Raw genomic sequence first — 16,536 nt, 5'->3', positions numbered from 1 at the left:
CTCCTTTCAGGCCCTGGATTGACTTTGTCTATTCAGAAATCACTGAACCTTTCTGAACAGCTTTCTGAGGTAGCAGAACTCATTGAAGAAAATTAAAATTTCATAATTTGAAAAGTGTGATTGTCCATTCTGACTTTTTTTGCCCATCTCTTGGCTACTGCTTTCAGTTTTACCTGAAGATTTACCAGAGCCCATCTGGAAACATGCTTAGAATGATAGTTTTTCCTTAAATAATTAATGTCAACTTAAATTCACTTTGTACCATGTGATATATATTTAATTACTTAAATATCTTCATTAATATTGGTGTTGATCTCCATTATGTGTTCTTTCACATTTTCTTTTCTCACACTGTACACAAATATGCTTTAACATTTTCCTGATATCTGAATATTTTAGTTATTTGCTGTACAAAAACATTTTGAATTTTTAATAGCAATAGTACTTCGACTTATATACCTCTCCATAGTGCTTTAGTTTACAGCACTCTCTGAGCAGTTTACAGAGTCAGCATATTGTCCCCAACAATCTGGATCCTCATTTTACCAACCTTGGAAGGATGAGTCAACCTTGAGCTGCTCAGAATTGAACTCCTGGAGTGAGCAACGAGGTAGCCTGCAGTACTGCATTCTAACCCCTGCACCATCACAGCTCTTTTAAAATATACACATGCACATTTTCTTAAAATAAAAATTGTCCTATTGGTCCATGAATCTGTATTCTGCTTCCTTTTAAATAAATGTTAAAAAATACTTTCCACGCACCACCATTGAATTATAAGATACACCAACCAGTTTAAAATATTATGCAGGCAGCTAGGAACTCTCTCTCAAACACACATACACACACACACAAATTTACTATATCCTTCATAAATAGTGCATCTTCCTGAAAGCTATTCCTACAGCATTCATAAGCTTTCCTAGCCAATCATCTGACACTGTTTCAGGATTCTAATATGATGGTTATTGGATTAGGACTGGGGAAACCACTATTCAAATCTATCTTAGACCTGGAAGTTAAATGCATGACTTTGGACTAGTCATTATCTCAGTCCAATCTTTGTGGTGCAGGGTTGTTAAAGATGCCATTGTAAAGTGTTCTGAATTCTTGTTGGGAAACTAGGATATAAATCTAACAAATAAATGAAATCAACACACACAAAAAATCACACAATCCTGAAGTCTGCCCAAGGCCCATCTCTAAGATTCTTATTTACTGCTAGAAATACAGTATTTATTATCAAATTTATGACACATTTTTTCAGCAGCACTACAAATTTGGCTTATTCAACTACATGAGTACAAAAACAAGCTTTTTGTACAAATAATAATAATGTGATATAGTGGAATTGAAATTTAGTTGTAATATGACCTGGCCTCTTGAAAAATCCAAATGATTGGATTGCTGGTTTTCTTTTTAAGGGCAAAAGAAACAACACAGGTAGTCCTCAATTTACAACAGTTCATTTAGTAACCATTCAAAGTTACAATGGCACTGAAAAATGTGACATGACCATTTTTCTTTTCTTTTTTTATTAATTTATAATGTAAAAGACAAAAATGCAAAAGAAAATAGTAGGAATGATAGGGGAGGGAAAAGGGAAGGGATTCACTTAACCATGCTAACTTATCAACTGCAGTGATTCACTTAACAATTGTGGCAAGAAAGGTGTAAAATGGGGCAAAACTCACTTAACAAATCTCTCACTTAACAACAGAAATTTTGGGGTCAATTGTGGCTGTTAAGTCAAGGACTACCTCTACCTGGTTGGTAACACAAAATATCTAACCAACCTAGTAATCTTGACATCGAGCTAAGTACCTAAGTTTGCATTTCTAATTACCAATGCCTAGGTACCCCAATTCCCACAGTTCGCTAATAATGTCTTTAATGTATTTTATGTAAAATATGCCTTGCAGCATGTGGTCTTTTGTAAGTAACCCTGCCAACTTCCTGAACAGTCAAATGGATACCTCTAAATCCAGAAAGGATAAAAGGAGTTAGTTTAATTTACCATGTTGCTATTAACACTGCCTTGCACAGAATTATTAATCATACTGACTTAATATTGTGACAATATCAGAAAGAGTCAAAAATCAATGAGAAACACAAATAAATTATTGCGGGGGGGGGCAGATACAGAAGGAAATCACAGTATTTAGTATTATGCACTGTTCTGATTATTTCATAGAAAGGCTTATTGTCTCATAACTTCCTTTTTGCAGTTTAGTACTGGTACCTTCTCTTGCTCTACATGTGTTAATTTAACTTATTATCTGAAGCCTAAACCAAATCCAGAAATGTGTTTAAAATAGTTACTAATTTCTGTTGTATTTCTATTCCATGGAACTTCAGAACAAAGAAAAGTGTTGTTAACTGTGCAGTTAAATATTATTGTTATTCTCAAAACAAAACTGAAGGTGGGGTGGGAGGATTCTGTAAATAGAAATCAATACATTCTTTACAATTTTTCAATGAAGGAGTAATGTGTTTGGGGAAAAAAGCCAAATTCATATATTACTACTTAACAATAAAGCAAACATAATAATCAAATCATGAGCATGCATGCAGATTCCATTGTCTGCGTTCTAAAATTCTCTTTTATTTCCTGAATATAAATAGAGCAATAATAAATATAGAATAATAATGCAGTGACACAAGATTAATCTGCTTACCCATAATTATAATACTACAATGAAGATAGTTTACTGGCTAATTTTTAAAGCAAGTAGAAATTTACTTTGTTTCAGGATACGTTCAATTAGTAGAAATATCTTATTAACTTAAACACTACAATCAACTCAATACTGGTCTAAGACAACACAGCATTTTTTTAAAAATAAACTCACTTAATATAAAACAGTCTTAGTAATATAACATTTTCAAAGTATTAGAAATTTACTATCTAACATTTCTGTTCGAAGTGTAATTTTTAAAAAGTGAGGAAAAACGCTAATAAACATTGCATGTGAATTGTGCTGCCACTTTAAGAATCTTATTCAGGTCTTAAATTAATATGAATTAATCACACAAAAGTAATGCTTAGGGAAAAAAGTTTTAGAAAAGTACAGTGGTAGATGCGTTGGTGAAAAGAATCTCATTTTTTTCTAGACCAACAAGTCATAGTTTTTAAATCTGAATGCTGCCTTTCTATTTATTTGGCTCAGTAAAATGCTTTTGTACTAGAGACTTTGGAAAACAATTAAGAAAATCCCTGCATGCAATAGTTAACAGTTAAGTTATGGATCACAGTAAAACCATTTAGCTTTTAACCTCTACTTCAAAATACAAAGTATGCAAGGAAAATGGAACTATTGAAACAAGGATAATTATCCCCCTTTCCTGCTTTCTAATATATTACAATTTATTTTACTGCAAATAAGAGTTCTGTAAAATCAAACAATTAAATAAAAAAGAACTTTTTTCAAAGGCAGTGATATTTTCTTCAGATATTTGAAATATTTCTACTAGTAAATGGAAAATATATATACTACAATGTAGTAACACGTTTTTAAAGTATTTTAAAATGAAGTTTGCCTAGGGGAAAACAATTGCTACTGAATTGGATACAGAGTTCCTTTTTATTGACATCAGACCAGACTTGACTCTCTCCCCCCTTGTAGATAGTAGTGATGTAAGGTAATTAGAAGCTTCAAAGGTTCACTTGATAAGATTCCTCAACAGCATTTTGAAACAGAGTTTCTTCATCCAATTGAAGATTCTAAATAACAAAGTAGCAGTGAATTAGAAACAAAACCTTTAAAATCAAGCTATTTTTCTTTAATAGTCTGCATTATTACTTAGAAAATTGTCAAAATACCATTTCGTATGATTTTATTTAGCTTTATCTTCATATTAGAAGCAGCAACGAGACTTGTTAAATTCATACTCTGTTTCAAGAATGTTAAAAATAAACTAAATGAATTTGTGTTGAGGTTCCAGACACATACAGAAAACTTCATTTGATTTAAGTGTATCCTGCCATTACTTAAAGGAATCAAGGTACTTCCTAATCTAATGGTCTTCTTTTATAAATCTCTCTGTTCTTCTCTGAGAGGGGAGAAAAGAAATTTTAAGACATAAGAACTGGCCTCCTATACCTGGATAGTTTTTTATATGGAAGGATTTCTATCCTCTCATTAAACAAGTTTACTGGTGTTTCGCAGGCATATACATAGAATGAAGGCTACTGCTAAGCTTGTAAGCCGCCCTGAGTCTTCGGAGAAGGGCGGGATATAAATGAAATTAAAATAAAATAAAATAAACTGTTTTGAACTTGTTCCTCTCACACTACAATTTTTGCTTTGTCCCATCTGCTGGAACAGTTGCACTCAGGCCCTAGTTACTTGCAGCTTGCCTATTATAATTTGATGTACACAGGGCTGCCTCTGAAGATCTCCAGCTGCTTTAACTGGTATAGAACCAAGAGCAGTAATAGGCATACCTTAGAATGCCCATGTAATATCTTGCTTCATGAGCTGTATTGGTGGTTGGTAATTGCAGGTACAATTTAAGGTGCTAATATTTGAGGGATCACTTACTTACCATAGCACTTTTTAAAATTAGACTTGTCCTAATCCTTATATCTTTTTTTTCTATTTCATATTCTTTAATTACTTGCATCTGAACTTAATTTCTTTATCCTGGCCTCCAGTCTGATCTTTCACTTTAGGATTGAACGCAACTTTGGTTTTGGCTTTTTAATTTTGATATTTTGTTCTTTTCCAACTGCCATTGCTGTACTGTAGGCAAGATGATTAGTCAGTTTGATAGGTGATACTTTAATCCTTAAAAGTGCCTTATTCACATCCTTCATTATAGGTGCCAGGTCTTTTTTGGACACTACTTTCAATTCAGCCATTGTCTTTCTACTAACAATTCTGCATATGCCATAATTTTATCTTTTAATTTTATTAGGGGAGGGTCAGTTTATAGGTTATTTCAGTATTGGCCTATACTAGTTCTGTTATTATTACTTCTTCTAAGTTATCATTTCTGTAATTCATATCTGCTGTTTCCTCTATATTTCTAATTGTTGTATCTACTATTATACTCAGTCTTTGGCTCTTCCTTTTTCACATTTTTCTGGATCTCTTCCAATTATGCATCCCCGAATATTTTATTTCTGGTAATGAATCTCCTTTGATCTGGTAATCATTGTTCAGTGATATTTGAGCCATGGAGGCACAGTGGTTAGAATGCAGTACTGCAGGCTAATTCTGCTGACTGCCGGCTGCTAGCAGTTCGAGTCTCACCAGTTCAATCCATCCTTCCGAGGTCGGTAAAATGAGTACCCAGATTGTTGGGGGCAATATCCTGACTCTGTAAACTGCTTAGAGAGGGCTGTAAAGCACTGTGAAGTGGTATCTAAGTCTAAGTGTTATTGCTATTTGTGATATTGTTATATTTGGTATTTGATTCTAATAAGTAGAAAGTTGTGGAAGGAATAGGAATAGAATAGACATCTTTTATTTTAAAAGTACATATAGTGTTTCTTCTTATAAAAGAGAAAATACTAATCATACTCTACCCATAAAGTTAAGAATGGGGGTAAAGTGATGTTAAAAAGCCACTAGTCTCCACTAGTGCCAGTACCAATCCACCTCTGGCTGAGCTTGAAAAAGCTAAGCAAAATCTAACCAACTTAGTACTTAGATGAAAAATAAAAAGGAAAACCCAGGGATATAGGCCTCGGGGAAAATTAATAGAAACTATTTCTGAACTGTTGCCAGGAAAAATAACAGAGAGATCTCTATGTAATCAGTTTGGGTAACCTTGAGTAATTTTTTTAAAAAAAACTTAAATCACTCCCACCCAGTTCTGCAACCTTGATATGGTATAATTTTTCCAAATCTAAATATTTTAAGTGCTCAGATATGTTTAATGAATGAAATGCAACCTGTGTGCTTATTAAAGTATGATCTATGCTAAATTTAAGGAAAAAAGTAAAAATACTATTATTGAAAATGGAAAAATTCTGTCAAAAAGAGGTAATTTTTTTTAAAAAATATATCATTTCATTCTGCCTTATTTTACATACCTTGGAATTAACATAGTTTCAAATAAGTATTCTTCAGAAGGAAAAATCTTTTTTTACATGTAATTAATCACATAATTAAATTTTATAATTCACTACCATGAGATGTAGTGCTGGCTACCCACTAGGTTGGCTTCAAAAAAGAGTTGCACCAATTCATGGAAGTCTTGGGGATCTATGACAAATAATCTGGATGGCAATGTGACTGCCTCTGAAGGCTATCAGCTGGGAGTTAGAGGATTCTTTGCACAGTTAGTTGCCTGGACTAGATAGGCCAAGGGTCCAATCCAGCAATACACTGCTTATATTCCTAGGGCTGACTTTAATAGTAATAACAACAAAAATAACAAAAACTATTAAACTTGTATCCTTAGATATTAACTCTTTGTTATACCATTTAAGCTATGCTACAAGACTTTTTATTATTTTACATACAACAAGCTTTTTACACGTGTACTCACTGCTGGGTCTACTTGATAAAGATGCTTGTCATTACAATGATCCAATAGAGTCTGCCTTGTGAAGTTACTTTCTTGACATAGAGGGCATTTGAATGTAGGCTGCTCACTGAAATACCAACAGCAACAGAATAAAAAATAAATAAAAAGTACAGCAGCAGCATGCAATATGTACAAGGAATTCAATGGATAAAAAATAAGCTCATAGGGCCATCTGATGTTTGTAGCAAATGACTAATTCAGTATGATTTTGCAATAGACAACAGTCAGTTGTAGTGATTGAATAACAGAGTTGGAAGGGACATTGGAGATCTTCTAGTCTAACCCTCTGCACAAGCAGGAGACCCTATACCATTTCAGACAAATGGCTGTCCAATATCTTCTTAAAAGCCTCCAGTGATGGAGCACCCACAATTTCTAAAGGCAACCTGTTCCACTGGTTAATTGTTGTCACTGTCAGGAAATTTCTCCTTAGTTCTAGGTTGGTTCTCTCCTTGCTTAGTTTCCATCCCATTGCTTCTTGATCTGCCTTCTGGTGCTTTGGAAAATAGGCTGACCACTTTTTCTTTGTGGCAGCCCCTCAAATACTGGAACACTGTTATCCTGCCATCCCTAATCCTTCTTTTTACTAGACTAGACATATCCAATTCCTGTAAACGTTCATGTTTTAGCCTCCAGCCTCCTAATTATCTTTGTCGCTCTTTTCTACACTCTTTCCAGAGTCTCAACATCTTTTTTATATTGTGGTGACCAAAACTAGATGTAATGTATTCTTCTACCAATGACTAGGGCCAGTACTGTTTCCCTTACAATGGAGTTCTTCCAGGAAGAATCTGGTCTTCCTGGGGGAAAGAAGGCATAACTTTCCCATTATCCTGGCCCCTATGATCAATGATGTAGAATAGTTTTATTATTATCAAATTGTCACATATTGCAATAGCTATTTCTTTACTACTTCATACAATACTTTAAAAATTAACATTTCACACGAACGTGTTGTAGCTTTCGTGTTATTTTGGAATATATTTTTGTTAAGTCCACCCTTTTCCTAGTCATAGAAACCAATAGTTATTAATAAGCAGGGTTATTCCTACCTTGCAGGTTCTTCAGGAACATGTAGATTAGAATTTTCTCCCATTTCCGAAGTAGAAGAATCACTCCCAAAACTGAGTGAGGATTTATTTTACAGTAAATAAAAATATTAATAGTTATGTTTATTAGATAAATTCCTCTATCTTTGGTTGATACGTGATACCTCTAAATTTGAAAAACAAAATTCATTTGAATAAAATTATGCATATTTCTTCCGGATTCTCTCTATTTATGTATATATGTATGTATTTATATCTGCATAGACACACTTATAATTGGAGGGAGAAACAGAAATAGGAACCAAGGAGATTAGCATTTTTTTCCCTGTTAAAAAATACTAGTGAAATTGTTCTCAAGTCATTCTACACTGCAGCTGATTAAGTGGACTGCATTTCAGCCCCCTACTGTAGTCTACAGAACTTGGGCTTCAGGTGGTTTTCCAAATACTAACTAGATCTGTCCTTGCTTCCCTGTTTACAACTTCACAGAAGACCTCCAGGACCTGCTATCAGTTTTACCATTTCTGTATAATTACAAAATTCCCTCTAATACATTTAATATTAATTATAACTACATTTATTTATGTGGTTAAATATTAAATAGTTATGCCTTCATATCAGTCAATAGGGAACATATAAATATGAATGACATAACACTGCATTCAGCAATTTTTGTCAGTAAAATTAGTGATGTAAATATTCAAAATAAGGAATAGTTGCTTTATCTCTTAAGTTTCTGCTGAGGACTAGTTCAGAAATAAAAGATATTTTAAAATTTAGAGGAAAGGGAGAGAAAAAGGCTAAAGAACAGCAGGTTGAGCAAAAGACAGTAGCATGTGTATTCTCATTAATCAACTAAAGTGACTTACTAAGTTATGAAAACATGTTCTGTGTCTAGTTGGTATACCAAAAAAACCCCCACCCCAACAAACCAGGGGTTAGTCTTTAATTTCTAAATAACAAAATTTTATTGTAATAAAGGAGACTATCTTGACATAATTTAAATTTATAAGTGGAAACTTGACATAGATGACTTTGATAACAGGTAGAAACAACTGCTTGTTCAGGTTTAGTACAACTCTCATCATGTCAAGTAAAAAGTATAAACCCTATATCTGCATTTCAGCACAATAAATACTGTAAAAATCAGTTGCTATAGAAGAAAATAGAAATAACCTCATTGAAGAATGCATGAATTACTACAAGAAAGAAAATGACAAAGGAGAAAGGGTGAGGGGTGACATGATAGCAGTGTTCCAATATCTCAGGGGCTACCACAAAGAAGAGGGAGTCAAGCTATTCTCCAAAGCACCTGAAAGCAGGACAAGAAGCAACGGATGGAAACTAGTCAAGGAGAGAAGCAACCTAGAACTAAGGAGAAACTTCCTGACAGTTAGAACAATTAACCAGTGGAACAACCTGCCTCCAGAGGTGGTGAATGCTCCAACACTGGAGGTTTTTAAGAAGAGACTGGACAGCCATTTGCCTGAAATGGTATAAGGTTTCCTGCCTGAGCAGGGGGTTGGACTAGATGACCTCCAAGGTCCCTTCCAACTTTATTATTATTATTATTATTATTATTATTATTATTATTATTATTATTATTATTATTATTATTATTAAAGCGTGAGGAAGAACTGGAAACACTCCCAACTTGATTCTGTTTGGCATACGATTCTGGCAGTGTTAGGCCCAAGCAACTGGAACAGCTCCAAGAAAGGTCAAATAGTTTTATTTAGTCTTAATCACCAATTTACAAGAATCTCGCCAGACTATTTGCCTTCCATTGGGAAATGACAAGACAAACCTAAGCGTTTCCTCCCCCGAATGAACTGTAAGCTGTAATGTCATTTAAACACACCACCCCCCTCCCATGGGGCTTCTTTTCCTTCAGCCAGTGGTTCCGCCACAGGAAAGCTTTCAGGATTGCTATTATACCTTGCAACAGTAAAGTGGTATTCCTGAAAACCTTGCTCTGTTTATTTCATGATCTGGCTGACTCAGCTGACAATAGCTCTTATCTCCATTCAAACATTTAAGAAATCTGAAGAAATGCATTTAAAAAAACAAATACTGATGCAGTTATACTCAGATATTAAACAATACATTGACATAGAACTTCTTGGTTTTGGCTCAAATATTTTTTAAAAAGTACTTTTATATTAAAAACTCAGTTTTATGAACTATATATGTAGATTATTATATTTTAAAACAGATCACTACTTCAATAGAACAAAAGCTCACACACTAAATTACATAAGGAAATGTTTAGAATTTTATTTTGTAGTAGAACTAAAGTTCCAAAGTTTAAGGATTTATTTTAGCCCTGTCCTAATCACATTGGAAATAATATTAAGAAATGTACAACTCTGTATTTTAGCCATTATTATGAAAAAAATTCTGTAGTATAAACATTATTCATTAATGTTTATAGTACAGAATTACTGTACTATAAAGCATTAAAATTTAGTTTGGATATTCTTTGGAAAAATATAAACTACACATCACCTGTTTCCTGTTGAATCCTGAGATATGTCTAAGATTGGAATTATAGAAGGAACACCATATTCATCTTGATACCTCTTGCATGATTTATAATGCTGTCTCATACGAGAGAATCTAATCTGTAAAAGATGTATTTCATTTAGATTTTTAAATAGTGGTATAAAAATACTTTAATGATGTGTTAAGATGCTGGGAGACTACTAGTTCTAATCCTCTCTTTGACATAAGAGCTGGCTGGGAGACTTTGGGTCAGCCTCTCTCAGCACAATGCACCAAATATGTTATTGTTGTGAGGAAAACAGAAATCAGGAGTATTGGATATGTGTCTATCTTGAACCAACCAAAAATAAAGATGGGATACTAAAAATAATGATCTCAAAGGGTAGATAAATCAAATAGCTTATGCAATTATAGGGTGCATTCTAATGAGTCTGCTTTTGAACAGGATAATGCTAATAGATTAGATGGGCTTTCTTCCCAGACTTGTTCTACAAGTTTGGAAGATCTTCTGGATTAAGTATGTGTAAGCTTGCAGCAACAATTATCCACTTTTAAAAGTTAACTATTTTGCATTTACTGTACCTGTTTTTCACAGCATCTACAACTCCCCACCAACTTCTTCATATTGTTTTCAACATCTAAGGCTCTGTTGGGACGTGCTTTTTCTTTTCTCGTTACAATGCCTCGACATAATGGACAGTGTGGTCCACCTTCTTTCATAGCCATTAAGAAACACTTCCTGCAAAATCTTAACCAAATATAATGTGGCAGTGAATAAATAGACAAATGGCACATCAGAGTCAAAGAAAGTGACATGCTCTAAGACAAAACATCTTCCAAATTTCAAATCTACTGTGATGATACCTTTATTAATGGGGGCTAAGGAGGAAATATGTGGTAATAACCATTAAAGCGTTATTAAAGCATGAAAGGGGAACAAGTAGATTCTGGAAGGAAAAAAACTCAATGCCTATACATCATAATTAGAAGCAGAACATATACCAGCTCCACTAGATAGATCAGATCAGAAAATCAAATCTACAAGGCTAATGTTACTTTTATTGAAATTGGCTATAAGAAACAGAAACCTGCAAGTCTGACTGTGTTGTATCTATTTCCCCTAGGTAATGCTCTTGCATATTCTGGAAAAAGGGCAATATGACTTCTATAGATGTGTTCTTACAATAGAAAGGAAGAGTGGGAGGGAAAGAAACAAAGCATTGAAAATGGGTTAGTCAGATACCCACACATGTTGACAAATGGAAATCCTGACAGGTGTTTTGAACACATCTTGGCAGACAGGACAATAATAATCATCTTCATTGAAACAAATTGTGGCAGGTTCCTCATTCATGATAGCAAACTGTGGTATTTCTGAAAGAAGAAATAACATCTAAGGTTGAACACTAGTGGCATTGACAAAATCACTTTGCAAAAGGAACTTTTACTTGGAAAAACTTGCATCCTGCAAGGATACCTTTAACACGATCAAACAACAGGTCCTTGGAAAGTTGTTATGTAGATAAAATGCCAAATCCAATCTAAACATGTGGCTGTGTGCACCAATCATCATCATAATAATACAACTATACTATACTAAATACTAGATGCAATACTAATATTATAGTACTATTTTTATAATACACAGTGCCATGTATAGCCCTATCCTGGATTAATAGAAAAGCAGAGGCAATGCAAAAAACTGCAATTAACTGATCATGAGTAAGGAAGTGGGGGAACATAATATTTTTCAGAGTCATTTTGCAATGTGAGAAATTATAGCTCTCCTACAATTTGACTATTTCAAAACTGTGATTTTAAAACTGAAAATGAAGACTGAAATAATGTATGACCACAGCAATGGTAGTTTGGCATAGCTTATCCACCATCATAGTGGACTTCTTTGCCTCTGCTCTGGAATTTGGGGAAAGAATAGACAGCCTCAACAGCCTGAAATACCATCTCTTTCAAATTTCTTTTCTAGGCTTCCATTCCTTGAAATCTATTTTTTACAAACCCTTTGCACAGGTTTCGGTCATCATACGTGAAGCCTTGCATTCTGTCAGCCACAGGCTTTTTTCAGGGCTACATCCTCAACATTTGCCTTTTTCTGTATTCCTTTGCCCTTTAATAAACAGTTGCCTGGATTTTGGGAGACCAAAAATTCTAGACTGTAACTCACACTGAAACTTTTTCTATTTTACTAAAAGTAAACAGGGCTCGCCTCGGCCCCGTGGTCTTCGAATCTGGCTCTCTCTCTCTCTCTGTAGGGCGGCTTATATGTGTTGAGAAAATATTTTAATGAGTGTTGAATTTCCTTCTCGTTTTGGAATCTGACTGGGAAACTTCTAAGTCGAAAAAATGGATTTTAAAAATTAAAAAGAAACGGAAGCTCCTGTCACGCTCCCAAAGTGTAAGAGGCGCGCGAGCGGGAAGAGGAATCGCCTGTGTGACGCACGGAAGCCTCAAGAGCGGGATGCTGAGCCACGCACCCGAAGCCTCTCTCGGGCTTCTCAGGTCTCGGTCAGGCAAATCCTCCCTGATGAGTACCCGCCCTGAGCCTCCAGGTGCCGCCCTGAGCTACCGCCACTACCTGTCGAGAGAACGGGAGGGTCTATCGCAGACCTCGGGACTGGGCCGGGATCTTCAAGGCTCCCCGAGGCCAAACCGGTCAAACCACTACCGCTCTCCATAGCTGTTAGGCCGCCGCAGCGGCGGCCTAGTCCCAAGAGGCGGTCCCGGGTTGCCATAGCAACAACTCCCCCCTCTCGCCTTGCGGGAATTGTTATTGAACAAGAGTAGCTACCGCTGCCTCCCTCGGCCCCACGAGGGGAGGCGGGAAAGCTGCCTTTTTCGCTCCTCAGCTTTCTCACGTGTGAACTAACTGGCCCGGAACTCAGCTGCGTGTGTAGTAGCAAAGCCAAATGGCTTCGCGATCCGCTTGTTTGGGAGGGAGGTTCAAAAACCGGGCTCAGAAAGCGGTCAAGAAAAGAAGCGCCCTCAGCATCGATTCTCCTTAGACCGCAGCCCAGGCCTCTTTATTCGCGAGGAAGCCCTAGTGAAGCTAGTGAAACTTCGGGCTTCCTAAAAGTATACAGGATGGCATAATAAGCCCTGTACAAACCATGATTCCTCAGCGTTCGGCGAATAAGGCTCATCTTTACAGCAAAACTCGCAGCGGTGATAGTTTGACCGGTTTGGCCACCCGGAGGCTTGAAGATCCCGGCCGAGTTACTAAACTTTTCTTGCAGACTTTGGTCTTTTGTTTTCTTGAGGACGCCACGGAGCATATGACTTGAATTTCTTAACTGGGCTTCGTTCGATCTCTGTTTTACCCATTAATGGTACACACATTTTAGATGCTAAGTTACGCGGCTTTTTGTGCCAGGTTATTGACCTTTTCGCCTCTTCCCCCTCCCAGCACGCCTCCTGTAAGTTTAATTATGGACCTCGTTTTACCTGCTGAAACTTTTTATTGTGTGGTTATGAAGAGAACGGTCCAACGGGCTGGAAGATTTGGAAAGCCCGAGCCACCTAGGTAAATTCTTTCCCTTTCTTTTCAGGGTTAACCTTGTTTTAAGAGAACACAAGATTTTCTCTTATTGTTACGTCGGCGATTTCTACTTAGGCAGCGAGGCTATGTGTAAACGTCAAAAGAACTCTGGTTTATCACAGGTAAGGTCGGTGTTTTTAAAAGGCGACTTCTGTCGTCCCTCGCTTGTCACAGCACGCTTTGGAGCATGGCGACCGCCGCCTCCTAACTGCGGTTTGCACCGTAAATTGGCTCTGCAGCCTTATGGCTTAACCTCTAGGCAAGCGGACTGCAGCCTAGAGAGCCACCAAGTGACCATTACAGGCTATGGCAAATGGAGAGATAGCTACAATCAAGTCAAAATGTTCAATGTTAGCGTAATAAAGACATACTGAGGCTCTGTGATTTTGTTTGTATCTCTTAATAGCACTTGATAGCCACGATGACATAGCTGACGGGATATGCCATTAAATCCAAAGAGTAAATTATTTATCTGCCATCAGTGTGCGCCAAGCAACGTGGTTTTGTAGAAGAAAAACTGCTTATGGGGTGGGAAGGATAACTATCAAAACATGAAAGTATTGTTGCCTTTAATATATAGTAAGATATAGCGAAGTTCAATAGTTTATCTTAATTTTATTTACAGTTCAGAAAATGGGCAGTGGTTACAATCCTAAATCTTTTACTCCATCATTTACTTCCCTTTAAATATGAACATAAACATATTTGGACATAGTGAAATTTGTGATGTAAATGAATCTATACATACGTACTTATTTGTGACCAACTGCTTTTATTTTTATAGGGGAATAAGAGCTATTCTCTTATTTACTTTTTAAAACCAGAGCAGTCCTGAACTGAATGTCTAGCTAGACTAGGCTCATACAATAGATTAAACTGAAACCAAACTACTGGTATCTTAAGGTTTATTGTAATGTGTAAGTACTGTCACTAAATTGTGTTAGAAAGTCATCTGCTTAGTCATGGTTTTTCTCATTCATAGAATTTTATGAGGTAATTATGCACCATCAAGTTGCTTTTGACTCCTAATGACCATGTAGATATATTTTCCCTGTATTCTTCTGTCTAGATTTTTCCAGTAAAAATACAGTGGTGGTTTAACATTGCCTTATCAGTTTATTGGATACAAAATGATAATACCTTCCTATTTTCCAGTTATTTTTTTCTTTACAAAAGGAGAAAAATGAAAGAAGTTGGAATAAATGAAAAACATTAAATAATTTCCAGAAGAATCACTTTGGAAACAGCTTCTGAGTTTAAAGGATTTCATGTTTCTGACAGATTTTATTTTTTATAATAATTTTTTATTTTATTACGAAATTTATTTGCCACCCATCTCATTTCAAAATGACTCTGGGCGACTTGTATGATATTCATACATAAGTATGCTGAATTACCATGCAACTCTATGCATGTTTACAAATAAATGAAAAATATGTCTGAATCTTCTCAAATTCCTTCCTGTACTTATGTTTCTTATTTTTATTTTAACTAAAAAGATATGCCAGATGTTCAAGCTTTCTTTAGAAATGACCAGGGACCATGAGACATTGTTGATCTCCATGGGTAATTGAAAAAAGCCAAACACCAAAAAGAAGTCAGTACAATATGTGATTATAGAGTGGCAATTTGATTGTCAATTATGTCAAATTGTGGAAAGTGCTTAGAAAAATAGGAATAATAGAACATCTCATCCTCATGGGAAACACGTACAAGTCACGAAGCCACACAGTACAGACAGAACATGATAAAGGGACAGCTTCAGGTTTGGAAAGAAGTGAGATAAGACTGCATGTTTGCCCCTTATTTATTCAACATATGTTTGCTATATATTAAGGGAAGCTGGATTGGAAATTGAGCATGGTTTTAAAATTGGAAGAAGCGGTTACCTGCACTATGTTAATAACACTACCATGAGAGCTGAAAATGCAAAGGATCTATAAGCTTTAGTACTAAAGCAAAGTGAAAAAAGGGGCCTGAAATTACATCTTTACATCTAAAGACAAACAATGTCAACAGATATAAGAAACAGCCTTAGAACTGGCTTCCGGGTGGCAAGGCTCTGTCGAAGGCGGTCATTTCTGACTGTCAGCCCCATTGCTCCGTTTAAATCATGAAAACAGCGACAATCAGCTGTTTTGCGGTTTGGTAATCCCCCCTTGGGAGAAGGGGGGTGAGCATTCAGGTAGAGGTAGAGCTCCCCTAGACCCCCAGAATTATCACTCTGGGGGTCGAAGGGTAAGAGCTCCCTCGGAGCCTGAATTAGCTCCGGACTCGGGGACTCCTCTGTTTCAAGGCTTTGAAACAGAACAGGATGCTGCAACCATCCCTGCTCCCAATATTGTACTTTGGATTACTTGGACGCAGGCAGAGCTGAGCAGAATATTGAAACAGCAAGTATATAATCTTTAACTTCGGTTTAACTTAAAAGAAGGGGAGGAAGATGGCGCTGGAATAAATCTTTAGAGAAAGTGGGAAGAACAAAGAATAAGGAAAATAAAATAAAAGGAGGAAGATATAAAGTGGATTTTTAAAGTTGTAAAAGACTGTTAAAAACATTTGAAGTTGGCTCAAAAGTGATTTAAAAGACTTGGATATTTAACAGCGAAGCAACAAAGTTGCAATTTGGGTGGAAAAGTGAAAGTGAGAAACGAAAGTTAATTGGGTGTTAAAATGGCTTCCAAACCACCTAGATTCCTTGCATCTAAAAGTGCGGGGGCTTCACCAGTTCAACAATCTGGACTTCAAACATTGATGCCACCCCCCGCAGCACCTACACCTATACCTACATTGACATTAAAAGACTTACAAGATGCTTTAAAACTTCAATCTGAGCAAATATCTGAGCTCATTAATGAGAAAAATAAGGAAATATGAGAGGATATTTTG

The 16,536-nt window shown here is 36.0% G+C and overlaps 1 protein-coding gene across 2 annotated transcripts; it reads right to left on the bottom strand.

Moving 5' to 3' along the window:
- Window positions 1-2,978: 2,978 nt before the first annotated feature.
- RNF138 (ring finger protein 138) lies at window positions 2,979-12,844 on the bottom strand (the record flags this gene model as incomplete). Of its 2 annotated transcripts, XM_081324826.1 has the most annotated exons (7): window positions 2,979-3,724; window positions 6,502-6,607; window positions 7,593-7,664; window positions 10,098-10,213; window positions 10,677-10,842; window positions 11,342-11,468; window positions 12,688-12,844. In XM_081324826.1, the coding sequence occupies 7 exons, from the start codon at window positions 12,842-12,844 to the stop codon at window positions 3,656-3,658; spliced, it is 813 nt and encodes a 270-aa protein (XP_081180952.1). In that variant the 3' UTR covers window positions 2,979-3,655. The 2 variants fall into 2 exon arrangements, with proteins under 2 accessions (XP_081180952.1, XP_081180953.1); XM_081324827.1 differs by lacking the exon at window positions 7,593-7,664 and having other exon boundaries at window positions 12,688-12,799.
- Between the last annotated feature and the right edge of the window lie 3,692 nt (window positions 12,845-16,536).

Source organism: Vipera berus (genome assembly GCF_964194415.1).
Source record: "Vipera berus genome assembly, chromosome: 3".
Classification (NCBI taxonomy): Eukaryota; Metazoa; Chordata; class Lepidosauria; order Squamata; family Viperidae; genus Vipera; species Vipera berus.
Note: the sequence above shows the minus strand (reverse complement) of the source record. Positions and strands in the feature narration are given on the sequence as shown.